Source organism: Cyanistes caeruleus, chromosome Z (assembly GCF_971803275.1).
Source record: "Cyanistes caeruleus chromosome Z, bCyaCae1.hap1.1, whole genome shotgun sequence".
Lineage (NCBI taxonomy): Eukaryota > Metazoa > Chordata > Aves > Passeriformes > Paridae > Cyanistes > Cyanistes caeruleus.
Genome location: NC_141732.1, coordinates 80,680,586 through 80,702,998, shown reverse-complemented (window position 1 = coordinate 80,702,998; position 22,413 = coordinate 80,680,586). Strand labels below are relative to the sequence as shown.

At 46.3% G+C, this 22,413-nt stretch overlaps 2 protein-coding genes across 4 annotated transcripts in view; one reads left to right on the top strand and one right to left on the bottom strand.

The window, feature by feature from the left end:
- The window catches only part of ELAC1 (elaC ribonuclease Z 1), a 511,775-nt gene that overhangs the window by 173,928 nt on the left and 315,434 nt on the right, over positions 1 to 22,413 (bottom strand). The window lies entirely within an intron of this gene.
- Positions 919 to 17,467, top strand: CFAP53 (cilia and flagella associated protein 53). Of its 3 annotated transcripts, XM_086867550.1 has the most exons (9): positions 927 to 1,070; positions 1,348 to 1,461; positions 1,993 to 2,222; positions 4,408 to 4,584; positions 10,420 to 10,723; positions 13,501 to 13,719; positions 14,724 to 14,940; positions 15,390 to 15,492; positions 16,878 to 17,467. In XM_086867550.1, the coding sequence occupies exons 1-9, from the start codon at positions 972 to 974 to the stop codon at positions 17,098 to 17,100; spliced, it is 1,686 nt and encodes a 561-aa protein (XP_086723676.1). In that variant the 5' UTR covers positions 927 to 971; the 3' UTR covers positions 17,101 to 17,467. The 3 variants fall into 3 exon arrangements, with proteins under 3 accessions (XP_023799726.2, XP_086723676.1, XP_086723677.1); XM_023943958.2 differs by lacking the exon at positions 1,348 to 1,461 and having other exon boundaries at positions 919 to 1,070; XM_086867551.1 differs by lacking the exon at positions 1,348 to 1,461 and having other exon boundaries at positions 948 to 1,181.

Below are 22,413 nucleotides of genomic sequence, written 5' to 3'. Positions count from 1 at the left end.
GCAGCCCCAGCTGCTCTGGGCACCCTGTGCCAGGGCCTGCCCACCCTCCCAGCCAGCAATTCCTTGCCAATATCCCAGCTGGGCCTGCCCTCTGGCACTGGCAAGCCATTGCCTGGGTGCTGGCCCTGCAGGCCTTGTCCCCAGTCCCTGGGCAGCTCTCCTGGAGCCCCTTTAGGCCCTGCCAGGGGCTCTCAGCTCTCCCTGGAGCCTGAATACTTGTGCAGGGGAGCAGCCCCAGTTCTCCCAGGAAAAGACTCATTAACCTAAATCCTTTCCATTCCTGTGCCAGCCTGTCCCCACTGGCGTCCCAGCAGTGGCACCCGGGGCTGCACTCTGTGGGTCCCTGACGGCGTGCGCCGTGGGAAGAGGGCCTCTTGTGGTTCCCTTCATGATTCTTCAGGTTCAGGATACTTCATGGTTCTATGGTTAAAGAACACCCCTTCTTCAGAAAATTTAGGTATTCCTCATTTTGCCACACGGGGGGTGGGGCAGGCATTGGCACGGGGTGCCCAGAGAGGCAGCGGAGTTGCAGTCCCTGGAGGTATTCGGGAGGCGCCGGGCTGTGGCTCGAGGTACCGCGGTGTGGTGGGCTCGGAGTGACAGCGGCAGCGCTGGGTGCAGGGGCACGCTGGGTGGTCTGGAGGGTCTCTTCCCGCCGTGACAGTCCCCCGACCTCGGGATACCTCTCAGCGCCCCCGCCGTGCCAGGACATCCCCTCAGCGCTCCCGCCGTGCCAGGACATCCCCTCAGCGCCCCCGCCGTGCCAGGACAGCCCCTCAGCGCCCCCGCCGTGCCAGGACATCCCCTCAGCCCTCCCGCCGTCCCCGGACAGCCCCTCAGCGCTCCCGCCGTGCCAGGACAGCCCCTCAGCGCCCCCGCCGTGCCAGGACAGCCCCTCAGCGCCCCCGCCGCCATGATGCCACTTCCGTCCCGCGCGCGTCCCCTCAGCAACGGCGGCGCCTCCATCCGCCATGGCGGCGCGGCCCCTGCCCCGTCCACAGCCCCCTCACTGCTCTCACACCCAAAGACGCCGGGAATTCACCGGCTGCGCGCCGCACGAGGTGGCGCTGGTGAGGGTCCACGCCGGGGCTGCTCCGCTCCGGGGAGCTGCGGGGACGTGGGGGCCGGAGCCCCGGAGCGGGCCGGGAGGAGTCCCGGGGCTCCCGGTGCTGTGTTTGAAGGTCCCGGGGGAGCTTGGTGCTGTGTGAAGGGTCCAGGAGAGCCCGGTGCTGTGTGAGGGGTCCAGGGGAGCTCGGTGTGCTGTGTGAAGGGTCCAGGGGAGCCCGGTGCTAAGTGGGGTGGGGGTATAGGCAAGGCTTGCCTAATTTAGGAGGAATTTCTTCACAGAAAGGACGTTCAGGGCTTGGAAGGGGCTGCCCAGGGAGGTGTTGGAGTGGCCATCCTTGGAGGTGTCCAAGGAAGGACTGGATGTGGCACTCACTGCTCTGGACTAGTGACAAGGTGGGGATCGGGCACAGCTTGGACTTGATGATCTTGGAGCTCTTTTTCAGCCTCAGTGATTCTGTGATCACCCCATAATTACCATGAACTCATAATTTAGTGTTAAGTACTTGTACAGTCACAAATTAAACTGAAAACCACACAGACTAACGGTTTGTGTTTTCACCCATGAATAGTTTGGGTTGGAAGGGACCTTAAGTTCATCCAGTCCTACCCCCTGGCATGGGCAGGGATATCTTCTACTGTCCCAGGCTGCTCCAAGCCCTGTCCAACCTGGCCTTGGACACTTCCAGGTATGGGGCAGCCACAGCTTCTCTGGGAAACTTGTGTGTGCCTCACCACCCTCAAAAAGAAGAGTTTCTTCCTACATCTTGCTTAAATTTTCCCTCTTTGACTTTGTACCCATTACTTCTTGTCCTGTCACTACAGCTCCTGATAAAGAGTCCCTCTCTGGATTCACTGTAGGCCCCTTCACATTCTGTGAGGGCACTATGAGGTGTCCACGCTTCCTCTACTCCCTTTCTCTCGCAGCTAGCCAAGCCCTTCAAGAGAAACATCGTGGAGGAGGCGATTTTGGCTGAGAGGGTGCAGCAGGAGGAGCAGTGTGAGCAAGAACGTGACCTGCGGGTGTTCTGGCACTACCGCAACGCCTGCGACTGGCACAAGAGCGGCGAGGACAAGTGGCTACACCGCACTGCCGAGAGGAAGGTCCGGGAAACCCTGCAGCAGTACCTGCAGGAGATCGATGTGAGAAGAGAGAGGTAGCAAACAAGTAGCCAGTGCTGTTGAAAACACCCCTGCTGTTTTCAGTGTGTGCTCAGAGGGCCGGGCAGTGATAATTGTTCAAACACTTAGCTCTGTAGCCTGTAGCTACAGAGCCTCCTGTCTGCAGAGAAGGGTAGAAATAGTAATACAACACTTTTTCACTGCTTGATTTTTAAAGAGAATGAAAAATACCTTGATATAATCATAAAATGATGGAATTGTTTGGGTTGGAAGGGGCCTTAAAGCTCATCTTGTTCCAAGCCCCCTGGCACTTCCCACCAGACCAGGTTGCTCAAAGTCTTGTCCAACATGGCCTGGAACATTTTCAGAGATGGGGCACAGGATCATAGAATTCTGGTGTGGTTTGTGCTGGATGGAATCACCTAGTTCCATCCACCCTGCCCTGGGCACCCACAGCTTCTCTGGGTAGCAAAGTGTCAGAAATTCTCCCAGTTCAGTTTCACTGAGGATTTTGTTGCAAACTCATCAAGCTGATGTTTAGGTCCTACAAATAACACTTAGCAGCACAGTCAGCTGAAAAAAATAAAAATCTTCCTGAAGTCTTCAAAAAATATTAAAGGTGAAGCACATTGCTGCCATGTAAAGAACAGAATTGTGCTGTATGGATCTTGGGAAAAAAATCATGTGTATAATTTCTCAGTCACTCTTTCATGCCAAGTGACTTTGTAGTTGTGAAGGCTGTCAGTCCTGCTGTAATGTGCCTTCAGGGGAATTGTACATGGGTTCCACTGGGGTTAGAAGGAACCTCCTGAGATGATCTGGAGTCACCTAGGGCAGGGTGTCCAGGACTGTGTGCCCATTTGGGTTTTGCTTGTCTCCACAGATGGAGACTGAATCACCTCTGTGGGCAACCTGTCCAATATCTGGCCACATCCACATTAAAAAGAAAACAAACTGTTTTCTTCTGTTCATTTGGAATTCCACATGGTTTAATCTGTGGCCCCTTGTCCTGTCACTGGGCAGTGCTTAGGAGGAGGAGGTGTCTGTCTTCTCTGCATTCTCTCCCGTCAGGAGTTTGTGTACATTGGTAAGATCCCTCTGCACCTTCTCTTCTCCAGGCTGGACAATTCCAGCTCTCTCAGGAGAGAAGGAACTTGAGGAGAGATTCTCCCTTTCGGAGAGATGCTCATGTCCCTCAGTGTCCCTCCACCGGGCTCCCTCGGCTGAGGCTGTGTCCTCTGGTGCTGCAGAGCCCAGAGCTGGAGCCAGCACTCGGGGTGGGATTCCAGCAGCGCCGAGAGGAAGGCTGCCCTCCCTGGACCTGCTCGCGGTGCTCCTCCTCCCGCAGCCCAAGGTGCCACTGACTTTCTTTGCCACAAGGGTGCATCGCTGGCTTGTGCTCAGCTTGTCTGCTGGGACCCCCCAGGTCCCTTTCTGCTGAGACACTGTGGCATTTGGGCTGAAATCAGTGATTCCTGGTAGCCTCAGGTTTCTCACTGCTGGGATTAACAGAGAAGTAAATGATGGTGTGTTTAAAAACTGCCTATTTGACATAATTTTCTCATCAAAGATATTTCAGGATGAAGTGTTCTGTGGAGTGGTGCTAAAATAGCAAGAGGTCGTTTGAGAGAAGATACAATTATAGATGCAGAGAGAAGGGAGAGTATCAGGAAAAGGTTCATCCCCCAGAGAGTTGTGGGGCACTGCCCAGGCTCCCCGAGGCTGTCAGAGCTCCAGGAGCCTTTGGACAGTGCTGCCAGGGGTGCCCAGGCTGGGATTGCTGGGGTGTCTGTGCAGGGCCAGGAGCTGGACTGCAGGATCCTGGTGGCTCTCTTCCACCTTGGGATATTCTGTGTGTCTGTGCTAAAGGATAGCAATAGTACCAAATCTAATTGTTATCAGCTGGTGGCAAATGTAGTCTGAGAATCAGAAGAATTTGATGGATGGAGAACTAAAGTCATAAAGCAGCTCTGAAAGTAGGTTTGTAAGATATGGAGTTTAAACTGCCTGGACAGAATCACTCATGTTGTGCTGTAAGATTCCCTTGATGGACACAACAGGAATGATCCCCAAATTAAAATTTTGTTCACTTCTCTGATATTTGCAGGAGGTGTTGAAAGGAGCCCAGTATCCACTTTGTGTTAATAACAAGTAAACTAAAACTTTGTCCTTCATCAAAGAAGAACTGATTTAGCTTTTATTCAAATGTTTTCCTTACAGGCTGCGTGACTTTCTGGAGGCAGAGGAAAGTAGGCACTTTGCTGAGGTGGAAGCACTTGATGAAGAAAATGCACAGAACAGAGAAGTAAAGATGAAGGAACAAGCAAAATTACTGAGAGAGAAGAGGGAGCAGGATAGACTAAAAGTGGTGGCTGAGAAACGAGAGCAACAGTTCAGGTATTGCCATAAAAATACCTTATAAAAAAGAGAATTTGCCCAAAATAAATATATAGGGACAATTTAAAAAGAGGGTGGCAATAATAAACTGAGGAAGGAAAGATGACACTGATTGGAAAGTAAGACAGAAAAAATTAAAGTAGTTAATTCTTGCAAGTGTAGTGTGTCCTCCTTGTCCCACATGAGCATCCCTGCATTTCCACTTGCCAAGTCAACCCTTATTGTAATTCCTGTTCCAGCTTTATACTGTTGGAGTGAACAGGGTGTGTGGAAGATTGATTTGGCCTAAATCAAGCTTACTAAGCTAAGCTAATATGTCAAAGATTCCCAAAATGCTAAGATTGTCCAAAAAGATGGTGTTTTTATTTTTTGCATACTTCCCAAGAGTAGCAGCAGCAGCTAAGGTTTTATGCAGCCTGAAGTTCTGTGCCAAGTCTTCCTGACTGAAAGCAGTAACTTGCAAGGTACTTATTAGGACCTGAGGCATTGGCATGAAATTTGCCTCGTCCCATTCTTGGAAATCTGGTTTTCTGAGAGAGGCATGAAAGAAATAATAATGTTATTCAATTGTGATAATTTGAAGTGTCTTTTCCAGTCTCCCACAGTACTGTGAAATCTACAACACCTGCTTCTCACTGTGCACAGGCTGGGGATAAAAATCAACATTCGCTCTCACTTGTGCATAAACTCTAATTAACTAATTCCACACGTAAATGTTTGTTTAAATGTGGGGTTTATTGACTTAGACAGGTGTTAGAAGTACATACTGCCTAACTTCACATGGTGGTTTGAAAATGTGGCCTTTTGCAGCTTCTGGTTTGTTCTCTATCTATCACACAAAGTGGTTAAAGCACACTTTTAAAATAGTTTGGAGGGGGTGCTTCTGGAGTGTCTTTTATTTTGTATTGTAGATTGTTTTACACACCAAGGAGATGTTACGTAGACACCTAAAGGTCTGAGTGTTGGTACCTTCATATTCCCTGGGAATCTGCATTCCTGTTCTATTTAAAACTCCACTGAAATCAGCACAGTTACAGGAACCTAAAGTCAGCCTCAAACAGGCTTATCCTGCCCTATCAGTTGAACTGCTCTCCAGCTCTACTGACTTTAATTAGGTTCTCATTGATCAGAGTGGGAATTTAGCACATATGCAGATTCCTGTTTAGATGTCTAATTTTAGGCATTTTAATTGCAAAATGAATCACACCACTGAACTGCATCATCTGGTGACACATACTTGAACTTTCATGCTGTAGTTGCCTGTCTTAATTTCTCAGGTCCTTTGTCTTCCCAATTTTGCCCTGTTGATCTATGGTTCACTCAGTCACTTGGGATTATTTCATCCTATTATTATCCTTTTACCTTTCCCACTCTGCTCTGGGATCTAAGCAATAGTCACACCACACAGCCTCCTGCTAAAAAGTGTTGTTGAAGCTTTACTGTTAGCATTCTGCTGGCTGCATGTTTTCAGAGGATTTAGAGGCAGTGAAACCATCTCTCTTCACAGCTATTGTGAGTGGCAGTCTTGGGGTATCTTTGCAAATAAATCTTCATCCTACAGGGCAGAGTTCTTCGCTTTGACTGTCCTGATGTAATGGGAATACACTCCATGGTTAGTTCCTCCAGATGTGTCCCTTTCTACTTTTAAATTAAGGTTCCTGTAAAAGAACAGAACTATGAAAAACACCAGCTGACAAAAGTTCTGTGACATGAATGTGCTTAGTTATATTTTAGTCTTTGTCCTTTTCCAGTAAGAAGGAAGTCTCTGCTGTGGTAATTACTTCTGATTAGACCAATAACTTCTGATATCACAATCTGCATGTATTTGTCTTGTTTAAGTAGCCCCAGGTCTGTTTTTGTCTGGCTGTTAGATGTTACTCTTCCTCCTAAACCATCCTGGTCCAGGTAGAGATCTGGGAGCAGGATTTGCTGCTCAGGAGACCAACACTTACTGAAAATCCACAAGCAGCAGTCTGTAATGGTGTCACAGCCTGTCCTCTATGGCAGTGGTCTCCAATCCTCTGACTGCACCTGCCTAGCTGTGAAAACTTTTAACACTCCACCCAATATCTTTATCAACTATAAAAATATATAGTAATATACTGTGCTGGTATGTTGTGTACATTATAAAACATATGCAAAAAATAGAAATTAAAAAGGGTGAGGTAAAGATGAAATAAATGCTAATTTTTATGTTTTAATGCCATTTATCAATGGTACAAAACATATTCTCTTCCTGCACACACCTGCTTTGGAGATCATTACTCCAGGGCACACTCAGGAGCCCTGGCAAGTCAATCCAGTAGCAGGTGAGTGATTATTACACACATGATTATCTGTTTTTCTTTGCCCATGTATTTACAACTCTTTTGAATGTCTTTCTGAAACCTGATACAGACTTGTTTGTATTTACTTTAACTCCAGGCAAGGTGCTCCACTCTTTTGCAGGCACGGAACCTCAAACCTTGAGGTACAGGAGCACCTGCACTGTCAGATGTTATTCCAGAGCAGTAAAAGGCAGCACTTTTATCAGCCCTGTGGGCTGCTTGCCATGGCCTGAGGATAGAGGTGTAACAGCTTCTCAGTAGTGATGTTAACCAGGAGGAGTCCTTAGTCACAAGGTGACAGAGGGGACAAGGCTTGGACCACAGGAATCCTGCTGGAATTCATTTTCAGGGAAGGCTACTTCTTGTCTGAGAAGAGACTCAGCTAGTGCTAGCCTGAGGGCATGTTGATCATTGGTAACTTTAAAGAAAACTGCAACGTCTTAAAATTTGCATAAAACACATATCACATCCTCTTTCTTGTGGTAACATCAGAAGCATCCATATGGGGAATGTTGTTATCCCAGCAACATCATGCTGCAGCCATAAAATGAATAAATAACCGGGGAGGTTCTGTCTTTGGGAAGTAGCCACATCCAGGCACAGTTTTAATGTTAAGAAGCTTAGGATAGCAAAGTGAGGAAGAAAACCTGCCATCTGGGAGAGCAGATGTTTATGGGTTGGTGTAAAAGCTGCTTTGAGGGAATTATTTTGATGAAATCAAGCAATTACCGGGTTATTTTATATTAAAATTTTAGCAATGCTGAACATAATTAACTTGTACTTCCTCCTGGGAATTCAATAAATATCAGATTAGTTTATAATCACAGAGAAGAAGGACTAGTTCTTTATTACTTCAATGCTGAGAGAACTTTGAACCCATTGTGTTATGGTAATACAGTTATTGCTAATGGTGTAAGATTTCAAATATTAATAATGGCATGTTTGCCTCACAACATTTGAGAGATATGTTTTTCATGAATACTAATTAGTGTTGTGGTCTTTAATCACCACTAACTCCCACCCAGCAGATGAAAGATAGATTCAAGTGGTAAAATGTAAGAAAACCATCAATGACATAGTACGTTTGTTGACCTGCTGGGCGGCAGGGGCACTCCTTGGAATGTGCCATGGCTCATGGCATGCACATCCCTGTGCTGCTCTCTGCTTTTATTGCTGGGTCAAACAGTGGTCAGGAGGTTCCTGTCTTATCCAAGAGGTAAAACAACCATTCCTTTTCACCAGCCTGCACTGCCACTGAACTACAGCATCTTACCATGGAATGGTGTGGATTGGAAGGAGCCTTCAAAGGAGCCTTCAAAGTCATCTCTGCCATGGGCAGGGACACCTTCCAGTGTCGCAGGCTGCTGCAAGCCCTGTCCAGCCTGGCCTTGGGCACTGCAGGGATGCAGGGGCAGCCCCAGCTGCTCTGGGCACCCTGTGCCAGGGCCTGCCCACCCTCCCAGCCAGCAATTCCTTGCCAATATCCCAGCTGGGCCTGCCCTCTGGCACTGGCAAGCCATTGCCTGGGTGCTGGCCCTGCAGGCCTTGTCCCCAGTCCCTGGGCAGCTCTCCTGGAGCCCCTTTAGGCCCTGCCAGGGGCTCTCAGCTCTCCCTGGAGCCTGAATACTTGTGCAGGGGAGCAGCCCCAGCTCTCCCAGGCTGCCTCCAGAGCACAGGGGCTCCAGCCCTGGCAGCAGCTGCGTGGCCTCCTCTGGGCTGGCTCCAGCAGCTCCACGTCCTTGTGCTGGTGTTGCCCAGGGCTGGGGCAGCTCTGCAGGTGGGGTCTCACCTGAGCACAGGGGCACAGGGGCACAATCCCCCCTCCCCTGCTGCCCACGCTGGGGAATCAGCCCAGGGCAGGGGGCTCAGGGCTGGGGCAGGTCCAGCAAATAGCAAGCAGAATGGAAATGTTTTCACATCAGTGCTGCCCCTTTCACTGTGTGTGTGTGGTGCCCTTCACCTTTCAGCACAGGCTCCATGGCACTGAGTGCTTTAGCTGAGAGGATGAACAGAGAGATGTCCTTGCACCAGGGAAATGTGAGGCAGCAACTGTTGAAAGCCAACAGGGAGAAAATGTAGTGAGAGCTCTGCTCTGAAAATTAAATAGCTGCCCTGATATGGAGATTGGTAATAGCATTGAGATAGTTGCCTGATGAATATTTACTATTTTTGTTTGACAAGATAGTCAGCTGAAGCTTGTGTAGTGTCATAGTATTTCACATTGTGCAGGTAACTACTGCTGCCATGAAGTTGTTCAGGATTCAGGCTATATCTTCTGTGAATTCCTAAATACCTTTTCAATAATCTGTAGAAGATGGTTTCATTCAGCATGAAATTGTGAGCTATCTTTTCACTTCACAGCATTCACATGTGTCTGTTAGAGCTTATAGATCCTTTACATTTGCAGGTCTTCTACCTTTGCCTGCCAATTTCACATTCTGACTTAATGAAAATCTGTTTATAGAACACAATTAAAATGTTTGCAGATTGTTCAAATTAAATATTGTTTGATGGCATGTGTTGATCTCAATAGCGCTTTGTTTGCAAAAGTAAAAGCAGAATCTGCAATTAGTTCAGTGTTCTTCAACTGAAGATAAGTTACCTTTTTATATGCAATTCAGTTGCAGAGAGTAAATGAAAATTGAGAGCTGCGTTACTTGTTTGACTTTCTACCTTCTCCAGGCTTTTATTGCAACTTGTCTGAATTATCCTGCAGAACTTGACGTAAAAAATTAATAAATTTCTAGTGGTTCCTGCTCAACCCACATGTGTAACCCACATTTCCACCATTGCAGCATTTTCTGAATACGAATGAGATTCCAGGTGACTTACAAACTTACTGTAAGTCTTCATTTGAACAGAGACCAACCTAGATGTTTGAATAAGTGTGGCATGCATGTGTTTTATATGTGAATAATAAAAGGTATATTTGCACACAACCCACCACGTTCCAGCTACATGTAGGGCACACATTGGGTATATAATGTGTGTATGTACTGTGTGTTCATTTACACTCACAGAATATCCTGAGCTGGAGGGAGCCACCAGGATCCTCCAGACCAGTTCCTGGCCCTGCTCTGGCAGCCTGAGGAATGTCACCATTCCCTGGGGAGCCTGGGCAGTGCCAGCACCCTCTGGGGGAAGAACCTTGCCCTGATATCCCACCATATGAACCTCCCTGCACAGCTCCAGCCGCTCCCTGGGTGCTGTCCCTGTCACAGGGAGCAGGGATTGCTGCTGCCTCTTCACTTCCCCTTCTGAGGAAGCTGATTTAGGCTTTTTTTACAAATTCAAATACTAACCCTTTAATGTCAAAACCTCCATCAAATCAGGCTCTCTGATTCCTTAGGATCTATAAGGAATCAGTGTCAGACCAGGGGTATAACTGGGAGTCCTGGGTTGCTGTGTTTTGAGCAGTGATGAGCTGGGGGCCTTCATTCACCACACACCTGCAGACCTGCTTATTGTTTTGAGACTTTTTAAAACAGCCTTTTACGTTGCCTTTCAGAAACCGATGTGAAGAGTTTCGCATACTCTGTAAAAAACAGAGTGAGAAGGAGCTGGGTGACTGCCAGCTGGCCCAGCAGACTCTGAAGGAGATCCTGAAAAAGGAAGAGAAGATGCAGGAGCAGAAGTTGGAAGAGATTTGTGAGAAGGAGCTGTTGGCTAAGGATGAGCAAGCAGAGCTGAAGGCGCAGGAGGTGGCAGCGCGAATCCGGGAGATGCTGGATGTGCGTGAAGCCCAGGTGGCCGTGCACACCGCTCGCCAAGAGGAGAAGAAGCAGGAGATCAAAAAGGAAGCTGAAAGGCTGGTAATTTCCATAGTGTTCTGCATTCAGGCTTGTGCAGAAGGCCCTTCTAATGACAGGCTTACTAGACATTTAGACTAATCCATACCTTATTTGTATCTTCAGTGATTCCATTAGTATCTGAGCCTGTGCTGTTAAGCTAAGCCTCTTTTCCAGAACTGTGGCAAAGGCATTCCTCCTTACAGAGGGAAATGCATCTTTTGAAACTCGGCACCCTAAAGGGTTTTGGCACTCAGTCTGTCAGAGCTGTTGTGGGAAATGGAAACATTTTAAAGCTTTTGCCAAGTATCTTTGTAGCTTTTGACTTCCAGTTTCCTGCAGGATAGCAGGAGAGTCTTGTTTCCCAGCTGAAATATTTATTTTATATATATATTTTAAACAAATTAGCAAGCAGTACCTGAGCTCTCTCACCTGTTAGACCTGGCTGCTGTTGAGCACACATCACAGGAGGCATTTGGCTACCTTGGCCCAACTGTTTGGCCACTACCATCTTTTTTCATCATCGTTTTCCATCTCTCTTGCTGTGGTTTTGCTGGCTTTAGTGTGGCTTGCTAGTTCAGTATTCTGTGTTGACTTTAAATTATGGGAGGCTATTTAGCTCAGACTCAGTCTTCATTTTGCAGCTATTTACATGTAGAGGCTGAATGATCACTCAGGATACTCTGTTAGACACTGGAAGCTGGTTGCTGGCATCATACATACTAAATTTTGTAAAAAGGAGACAATAATGGATCTAAAGCTCGGAAAATGCTGGCTGTGAAACCACAGTGCCCTTATTCCAAGCTAGAATAATGTTTTGCTTATTTAAAAATATGTAGAACAGAATTATTTTCTTGTAACAACTTCTAAGGCACTGCCAAACCTCCCCGGCAAAGAATGCTGCTCCTTAACTGGCCTTTTCAGAAAAGCACTGTTAGAATAGAAGACTCTGTATCTTCCCCTGGAGACAGCAGCCTGCGGCTCTGTCAAGGAGATACATTTCTGATGAAGTGGTTGAGCCTCTGGAAAGGAAAAAAAAAAAAAGCTTTCTTTGAAGGAGAGTTTCTGTATGGAATATGAATCCATTTTCAGCAGAAGAGGGATGCAGCAGATGGCCTCATTACAAGTTTTTCATTGCAGACTGGTAGCCCCTAATGACCAGGAGTTTCATCTGGGTGAATGGACAGCTAAGTGTGCATTAAGGTTTCTCCTGGTTGTTGCAATGAAAACAGAATATTTAGTGAATTAAAACTCACACCTTTGGCATGGTAGACCACATGTGTGCACCAGGATATCTCAGAAGTGGATATCCTTCCAGCAGAGACAGCAATTTTTGCTTTAGCTGCATTACTTATATTAGTTGCCTTCCTCCTTTGTCTTATTTTCCCCTAAAAGAATTGTGATTTCTTGGAAGGTGATTAACTTCATGACATCCTGACTGTTGTTTCATGAGTTTCTGCCAGAGCACTTTGGTCCTGGCTTGCAGAAGCGTGGTTGGCAACCACTTCTTTGTACATTTGTGACGTTGAGTTACCCCAGTGAACAAACCTTCATGGGTCCTATCCTTGGCTGCTCCGACACAGCTTCACTGGTGTCAGAATTCATCCAAAGACATGTGCCAACTTGCACAGCAGACTGCTAACCACTTCTGCTTTCTTTCCACCTTTGCTGTTCAAAGCTTTTTGGATTACTAATTCTATTCCTCAAATTATATACATATTGAGTTTCAAAGCTGTTTTACCAGCTTCTGAAGGTGAATTTGACAGTTCAGGCAGATGCAAAGTCAGCTTTGGCTCTGAAATAACTGCAAGAACCCATGGGTGCTTTATGTCCGGCATAAAAAAGGGATGTTCTTTAGGGAGAGCAGCTTTTGCTTCCATATGGGGAAGATTAGACATGCTGTTTATGACAAACCTGCTGAAGCATTTTAAAAGACTCATTCACATTAAAAAAGAGACATTTAAGAACAGGTTGTCAAAAAACTGTGTGCCTGTAAAGCTGAAGTTGGTTTCTGAGATAATACAATGCTAGGGATGGTCACATACTGTGTTATGACTATGTTTCAGTGCAGTTGTGCTTGTACACTTATTCAATTGCAAGATGTCCAGAAATTATGCTTTTAAGTTACTTAATGATGCTACTTTTGAATTTTTTTGGGGCTAAATAATCTTGAATATAGAAATACCTATTTGATCTCAAATACCCATGTCTGATTTGTCATTGTTTCTTAAGAGCTCAGTTTCACTGCACTTTTTTCCAATATAAAGTGGAATATAAAGTTCTTTCCAATATGAAGTGGGATGATTTGAAACCATGGAAATTCAGCAACTGCCCATCAGAATACAAGTATCCAGTCACTGACTTAGTGCAGCCTTAGGACCAGTAGAGATGCAATGCTCTGAACACCCAGCACAGGCACAGGACAGATAATATCTACAGAAACAGCAGGAACACGTGGCCCTGTTATTTGTCTGTTCTTATGAACACTTGGATATAGATCAAACTGCTGCAGTAATATTGATTTCCCTAAAGAGATGACTCTGTCTGCCTGAAACATTTGGGAAACACCAGGCACAATACAGCTTTTGTATTGAAGTGGAGCTGATAATTAGAGATAAAAATCCTGAATTCTAACGAATGACATGCTAAAATGTTTAGCATTACCATGTCTAGTGGATGATACTGATTCTGTGTTGCCAGCAAGGCTTTGCACTTCAGTATTGCAATAAACTAACTCTAGCCAACACTTAGTTTGAAGTTAGGCAGTGATTTTTACAAGCTGGCTACTTTCATCCCTGTAGGAACAAGATCTTCACCAGTTTAGGAAGGAAAATGAAGAGCTTGAGAGGAAGAGGCGACATCAGCAGAAGGAATGCAGGGAGCTATTGCTCAAAGCAGTGCAGGACAAGCAGAAACATCTTGATGCAGAAAAACAAACTCAACTTGCCCAAGAGAAGAAAATCTTGGAAGAAGACTTGCAGGACCACAACAGGATATATGCTGAGATGACAACAAAAAAAGTAAGGTGTTTCATTGTGAAATTGTGGGGCAAGACCTCATCTAGACTAGTTCTGTGGCCCTGTGAACTGCACAGGGTAATAGGGAACAGACACAAGCCCTTCTCCCTGGACAAGATAGCTCTTTTATTGAACAGCCTGCTGCCTCTCCTCCTGCCAGAGCTCTGCACCTCTGCAGAAACCCATTAGCTGTTAAAACCACAGCACTTTAGAGCCTGCTTTGCAATCAGCAAGGCTACCAGGCTGGATAAATGAAATGAGGGCTCTCAGGAAATCCTGGAATTTTGTCCCTCCATGCTGATTTCATTGAGCTTTATCACCCTTACACTGCATGGACATAATAGAGGCTGGAAAACTAGTTTTTGTTTCATGGACCTGATGTATGAAATATTTGTAACTGTAGAAGAAAGGAAATATTTAACTTATTGTAAATTAATGACTACTAAAAAACTTTTAAATATTTCAGAACAACATATAGACAGATGCAAATTCTCATATTTTATTTATTGGGGATGCTATGAATCAGTGGATTTGTCTGTCATTTCCTGAAGTTAAAACAACTAGATTGTCCAACTTCAGCTTGCAAATGAGTCTCAGGGTGTCTAGGACACAGGAGAGAGGTGTTTAGAAACTCATGTAGGTTAGGAAAGTTGTATCAACTCAGTGTTACACATTTCTGCAGAATTACAGGAGGTGATATATATGATATGATATGATTATATTTAATGCAGGTGATACTGGAGTTGCCTGGTCAGCTGTGGAAAATCTGTAAAATGGGTGTGTTGTAGGCAGCTGAGCTGCTGTGGTGAAAGGGACCACTCTGTATTTGTCCTGTTGTTTGTTTGCCAGGTAGAGAATTCTGAGCAGTTCTTTCCCATGGCAGGTTTTGGAATGGAGCTCTGGGCTCCCAGCTCCCACACTGGCTGTGAGCCACCACTTCTCTTCAGGCTTTGAAAGGCCTTTTTGGACTAATTGACTCAGATCTGCAAATGTCTGTGTGTTTGCAGCAAGCGCTGTTGAAGGAGCAGCTTACTTACCTGGATCATCTGGCTGAACAGCTGAGGAGGGAGAAGGAGCAAGAAAGAGAAGACGAGAAGCTCTTGAAGGAAGAGAGGGATCAGGCTTGGACCAAGAGGGTTGAGAAAATGAAAGAAGAGAGAGAGGCTCGATTTCAGCTGCTGAGAGATGTCATGAACACAAGACAGACTCAGATGGAGGAGAAGTGTAAGTGGTTGAACACACAACTGGGCAGAGGCAGTACAACACCCTGCTGCTGGTAACAGCGTCTGGCCCAGCACACACTGTGTGATAGAGGGGACAACAATGTGACCCTCCCTGAGCCTGTTCCCAAATGCACTCCTACAGGCATTCCTTACACTAATTCCCCATTGCCATCACCACAGCAAAGCCTAGGGAAGTAAGGATTGTATGGGAAAATGGTCATTATTATTAATTATATTGTTATGAAGTCCTGAATGTGAAAAATTTCCAGTTCTGAGTGGATGAGAAACAAATAAGCTGAGAACACACTTGCTGCTGTTTGTGTGGCCCTTCAGAAGCAACAAAACTGAAAGCTTGCTTTTTAGGCTACTGAGCCCAAATGCAGTTTCACTGTCCCTTCAAGCTCAGCAGAGCTGTTACCTTCTAAAAGGATTTTTGGTTTTGTTTTTCAGTGCAGAAAAAAGCACAGAGGAAAATAGAGATTGCTGAAGAGAAGAAGAAAATGGCTGAAGCAATCAGAGAATTCGAACGTGAAGAAGAAGAAAAGCGTATAAGGTATTTTTCTTCTAACCTCGTTGGTTCATTTCTTTGCAGATCAATCTTTTAAACTCGTGAGCAAGCTGTTTCTTTTTTTTCCACTGGCTGGACTTCTATTTAGAGAGGCTTTCCCACCACACATCTTCTCATTTCCAAACTGCCCAATAGCAGACTTGTAATACTGCAGCTGGTACCAAGTTATTAATTCTGACCTCAGAAAATAGTGGCAGATATCCTTGTGTTGGTCTTTTTGGATCATCGTGTGACTCACGTCAATCACATTTCCTAAACACATCCCCTCATACTCTGAGCTGTTGTTACGAGTGGAAGAAGTCTGGGGAGGAGGGTTAATGAAAGGTTTGTTTGTTCCTGCCCCAGGAGAACAAGTGTGTCCGGGTTTATTGCTAAACTCCACCCACAGACATCCCTTGAACAACCCAGCCACCAAAACACCAGGCTGCAGCACGTAACCCGGCTCTCTGTGCCTCACAGTGCCTCTGGATGAGCAGATCCTTACACGCAGTAGCTGGAATGTTCCTCTGGGTGTCATGCAAAGCCTTGGGCAAAGGGCCTTAACTCCCCTTTTGTATTCCTGCCCTGTCTCCACTCTTGTCCGTGGGATACAAGTAGCTCCTTCCCGAGCGGGTATCTGTTGTGTTCTCTGCGGGCTTTATTGGGAACAATCTCCTGTCTGTGGCAGAAATGTCACCCTTGTGAAGGAGACACGCTGGGCTGCAGCTGGGATATGCTCCACTTAGCAGAGATGGCACTCAGCAGTGTCAGGAAGGGTTTGTGGCTCAGCTCTCTTGAGTTAGTGCACAAGTCCTGACTACTCTGTTGGCATCCAAGTGTCTGTGTGACTCCTGCTCCAGAAGCGCCTGAACACGTAAGGTTTCCTCTGCTTCTCCAGAGGGTGGTGAAAGCACTACCTGAGTCCTGAGGTGGGATGGAAGATTGATTTCTTCCAACAGCCACTTCCAGGGATATCAGTGCAGCAGGGACTTGTTCTTCTCAGAAGGAGGGTGAGGATGGGTGTCAGCAGCAGCACTGAGCCCAGGCCAGGGAAGGACTGAGACCTGGTACCCCCACCCTCTCTCCTCTCACCATGGCTGTGAGGAGCAGGGAAGGCATGCTGATTTCAGGGAGCTGTTCTTTCCCTCTCTCTGGTTGAGCACTGGTTTTACAGTCTGCTTTATAGGATACAACAGAGTGCAGTTAATTCTCTGAAGAACATAAGGTTAGCATTTGGTTAATAGTGGCAATAATTCTTGAGTGTTAAAAGGAGCTTTGAATGGGTCTTTAGTCTAAGCTCGAATGCTAACAGATTACATAATAATAATAAAAATACAGTTTATTCTTTTTACCCATACTGCTTAAATAACCTATTCATTTGGCATTTCCAGAAAAGTACAGAAGGCCAAAGAATACAGAGACCAGCTCACGACTCAAATTTCATATCAACAGTGTCTCCAGAAAGCTGAGGAAGAGAAGAGGAAGAAAGAGCATGAATCAAATATGGAAGCAGAGAGAAAGTACCAGGAAAGGGTACAGTTAATTCTGTCAATGCCCAACAAGTCTGTACTAAAGCCTCCCACTACGAAAAAAGCACTAATGCTTGACTCTTAAGGGCATCACTCACTGTGGTATTTTAGCTCACTCAGTTGCCCCTAAAAACATTTTCTTGGGATGCTTACACCTGATTTGAGTTGGAAGAGCTCTCTCCCTAGTGATACTCAAAACATTTAATTGGAAATTACAAGAAACATAGTATTTTAAAGTTTTTTTCCTCTCCATGGATTTTTTGTTCTTTTGGACAAATCTGATCCAATCCAAACTGCTTGAAATTTTAATTCAAGAATATTGTCTGTCCTCTACAATATAATAGTGTATTATTATAACATGAATAATGCACAGGCATTCTTTTAAATCTTCACAAAGAAAATTTGTAGAAAACTTTCAGCAAACCTTTATTAAATGTCTTTCAAACTGAAAATGTCTGCAAAATTATTTTCTTTGTATTTAGATACCAAGTATAAAACTCTGAATGTATTTTACTGTGGGGTGAACATTAAAAAGCTGATATTCTTTTGCACAGATTCTGGTAGCTGTTGAATGATCTGTGGAGTACTGGAGTCCCAAGTCTGTGAGTCCTCTCACAGACAGAATTAAGTGTGCAGAGCTGAAGTTAGACATGTCTTGTAAAAGGGTTTATTCTCTATAATTTTCATGGCACCTCTGCCTCTCTGGGCTTCCTTGGATCACCACACTCTGAGCACATGGAATGGGGGGCCAGAGCACCACCACCATTTTAAAACACCAACACAGAAGCTGGCTGGCTGTCCCCAGGAAGGTGTTGGTGGGTTTTGGCAGTGGGGAACAGGGACATCTCGCTGACCTCTCCGCCCCCATGCCAGTGGCCAGCTTGCCCCTAATGCAGGAGGAACAGTGGGTGACATGAGGAGCACAGGTAGGAGTGACCCAGCTGCTCCCCACGGTGCTGCTCCTGACCAGCTCCTTGCTGGAAATAAAAAATAGTCAAAACTATTTCATTATTTTTTTCCTCTGTCCCGTTCAGAGGAGGAAAATGAAGAATCCATGTAAAACCTCTCATCCTTTCTTGCTCACAAACTTTGTGGCATTTGGAAACGTTTTATGTCCTTTTTTTCATTTTTCCATATGAGTCTTTGCTGCTGCTTATCTGCAGCTGTTTCTCTCTCCTTCAGCTTTTCAGCTTCTGCCATCTTTCCTCCAGCTCCTGCTTTTTCACCCTTTTCTTCCAGAACTTGCATCTTCTACTAGCCACTTGCTCTGCCATTTTTGCCCTCCCACCCTCCTTTTCAGTTTGTGGCCCCCTGTTAGCAAACCAGGTTGTGTTTTTGTTGTGTGAGAACATGACTGGATGCGTAGAGGAGCTGATAAACAGCTGGAATCAGAGCTCAGGAGCACCAGATCCCAGATATCTTTGAACAAATCAGGAATAAACACCCTGCAAAGTTGTTTCCTCTCGGTTTAAAGCAGACACCAAGCTGACAAGGGCTTTTTTGTCCCCTGTGGAGAAAAAGGCCAGGTGGAGATGTATTAATCTGAAACAGTATCAGTGGTCTTTCAGCAGCCCAGCTAATTCTGGGTGTAAACGGTGGAAGAACCTGTCCCTGCTGAGGGGAAAAGGAGTGTGGTGGGATTTTGTTGTTGCTGACAGACAAAACTTCCAGAGTCACCAGATGGGAGAGAGACAAGTCCTCTGGAACTGCTTCCATCCCAACAGGGAACAAGACCGACCAGAGCAGTGCCTCTCATGGCTTCTTCCTTGGATTCCTTGGATCCAAACAGGTTTTGTCCTACAGATACTGAGGAAGGAAGCTTGCAAGAAGATGAGGCATCAGGCTGGGACAGGTAGGCTGGTAACCAGGATGCCGAGCCTGTACACGGTGCTTTTCAGCAGCCATCTCCAAAGATACACAGAGGACATCAGAGCTGCTCCTGTTTTGCAGATGGGAAGCCATCCCAGATAAAGGAAATAGTTTCATCAGTGCAGAGAGCTGAAGTAGTCAAAGGTCTGTGCTCTCACCACTGAGTCAAATTGGCAGAATGATTAAGAGATTAATTTCCTGGTCTGCCGCAGACTCCTGGACTAGCCTATGCAAGCAATGTAGATTTTCCTTTACTATTGTGACCTCTCTTTGAAAAATGAAGATAATAGCACATTCAGAATTCCAGGATTAATTAAAGCATGTTATTAAAGGCTGTGACATTTGTTGGGTACACCCGATATGAGAGATAAAAAAAATACCATATTGGTGAGCTTTGTGAATTCAAGTCACCCAGAACCATAATAAATCTCCTTTTTTAATAAAATAATAACTCAGAAGAGGTGGTCAGAGCTATCAAACATTTATAGAGTGTCTGAGCTCCTGCTCCTGGAGGCAAATTTCCTCTGCAATGAACATGAGGTCTACACAAGATTAAAAGATCAGACTGGAAGAAGTTTGCCAAACTTCAGCAGGAGTGAATTCCCATGGGATAACGGGCAACTAAACTCCTCTGAGAGAAAACTGTTGGCGTATGAATGTGTTTCTGGGGCTGAACCCTTTGCTGGCAAGCGCTTTGCAGGTTTCAGGTTGGTCCAGAAGAACTGGTGAGGCTGGGTGGGTCAGAGCCTCCTTGCGAGGCACCTTCTTGCTGCCCCCAACAGAGGAGTGATGCAGTAAGAACGATTTTCTCTGGCAAGATTGAAGTGTTTCCTTAATCCTGCTGATTTCCATCTTCTTCCAGCTCCTTGGATCTCCTCGCAGTAGGCTGGGCAAATAGGGCAGCAAGCAGGACGTGCTTCAAAGCATGGTGGTGCCTTTGCCTGCCTCGGGCCAGCGCTCACGTTACACTTCTGACTTACAGGTCACCAGGCAGTAACAAGCCAAACACATCTGGAATTGTGGCTTGCAGGGCACCTCCGGAGTGTTAGCTGCTGCTCCTGAAATCCTGTGGCATTTCCTGCCCCAGTGAGCAATCCTGCAGGCAAACCAGCTATTAAACCTTGAGCGCAGGGACACCACTGGTGAGGGAAGCAGCCTGGCCCAAACTCGAGCTTGTCCTGCACCGGGGCTCTGAGCCACACAGAAACAGAACCACTGGCATTTAGAAACCTGGCAGCTGCAGCTTCTTCACTTAGACATGTACCAGAGCTTTGAAAAATATTCTTCCCTCTATTTTTCAATTACATTTGTCGTGGTGACAGAGGAAAAGCAGAGGTGTGGAGCATGTGGGTGACTTGCCTGTGGCAGGGCTGGGACTGCCAGTCCCTGATCACATCATCCCAGGCTCACTCCAGGGTTTGAATCCTCAGCATCTCCCAAGGCTTTAAGACTTTTCTACAAGCACCCATCTGCATACAAGGGCTTTTATGCTGACCCCAGGGCTTTCCATGGTGATGTTTTTGGCCACACACAAGATGATGATCTCTGGAGTGGTTCCCCATGCCCTGTGGCAAGGTGCTGTCTTGGTCCCCGCTTCCTGTGCTGCAGGGCTTTGGACAGAATCAGTTCTATTTGCAGGAATGTTAATTATTCATGGCTTTATCACCTGGAATAATTTATCATTAGTTTAACTCAGGTAGGAACCCTTGCAGCAGAAACAGCCAGTGCAACAACTCCCAGGGTACAGTGACTCTGCCAGACCCCAGGATTGTGCCAGTGGCACGTGGTGGCTTCTCTGTGGTGCAGGAGTGAAATCCAGATTTGAGGTCTTTGGGACATCTTTGCATGCAAAAATTCAGGACCTGGGGTTGTACTTAGCAACAGCCAGCTCTGTCCTGGTGACATTTAGAGCTGTCAGAACTGATGCTCCTCCCTGGCCTGTGCCATCACCCATCCATCCATCCATCCATCCATCCATCTGTTCCTGGGTCTCCGTGTGTCATTACAATACAGGAACAAGGCCAGGACCTTAAAATGAACTCCAGCCTGTCCTGCACTTGTAAAGAATCCACTGGCTGTGCATAAATGGGGGAAAAAACGTGGTATTTAGTTAATTTTTACCTCAAGGCGCCTCCCATGTGAATGCAAGAGAGGGTACCATAAACTGCTATTTAACAGCCTGTGCTTGTTAAATTTGATCAACACAAGTTTTGATTCCCAAATGGAAAGAAGCTTCTACATCCTGGAGGAGAAAATTTCCAGCAACTCAGCAGTCAGGACATACTTCAGGGATTCTGTATGTATTTTGAGGTTTTTAGCTTCTAGTTTAATTAAAGTTTTAGATTAATGGAGAATCACAGCTGGTATTTCACAGGAATGGCTGTGCTTTGCCTCTGGGCTATCGCTGCTACCCCAGCTTCACTGAAAGCTTCGCTTCTAATTGCACCAGTGCTCCACGTTTTGTTTCTGCAGTTGATTTAATGAAATGAGAGGAGCAAGTTTTGTTTGCCTGACAAAGCTCTCTTGGAGGCTTTGCAGAGATTATGCTGTCAAATTTTCCCAGGGTAATTTCTAGACATGGTGCAGTTTTTTTTCTCCCCTTCTTTCCTCCTTCCCAGACTTTCCCCAGAGCCACCTGCAATTTTTTTTTTGATTCACCAAGGATATCAGAGCTGGAAAAGAGAGGTATCTGCAATGCTGGCTGTCCTTCCACCAAATCAGCTCTGCTCTCTGCCAGGCTCTGGGGGGTGGAAGAAGGAAAACATGACAAAGGGGAGAGTTTTATCCCGCAGGGGACAAGCAGCAGAGTGCGAGATGCCACCAGTGATCACTTTGAGGAAAGGCTGTGGGTGCCCTGTGAGTGGCACAGCCTGAAACCACGGGAGGAGGGATCCCAGTGACGGAGTAAACAACTGTGACAGAGAGCAGGATCTGCTGAGTGTGGTTTCTGCCTGCTCAGTTAATATGCAAAATACCTTGAATGATAAAGAATAGCAGTAGTGGTTAATTAGGAATTCTTTGCATTTCATGCTCCTTCTCAGGCTCCAAAAGTGCCGTATAAGCATGAATTGCAGAACAGGGTGCTCCCGTGGGATGGAGGGAAGCAGCATGGGCACAGATTGACAGGCTGGGATCAATTTTTGGCTGTTGCTGTGGAAGTTGCAATTCCTGCCTTCGGTGTAGGAGTGACACACAAGCAGGGCCCAGGAGCAGCGGCGCTGGTGGGACCCCAAACCCACCTGGAGGCAGAAGACAGACAAAAACCTATCCCTGGCACATTTCTGGAGTGGATTCCCAGTGGGCTCACGAGGGCAATGCTCTTGTGCCGGGGAACAGGTGTGTCCTGGCAAAGGACACCCCAGGAATGCCGGCCCTCACTCCCCCAAGTGTGCGTGATCCCCAGAGGCCCGTGGGGCATGGAAGACCTGAAAACCACCAAGGGGCACCTGCTTGGGGCTTAATTACTCGTCTTCTGCGAGAAAGGAAGATGGATAACAGGCAAAAAAGCTCCCAAACGCAGCACTAACCT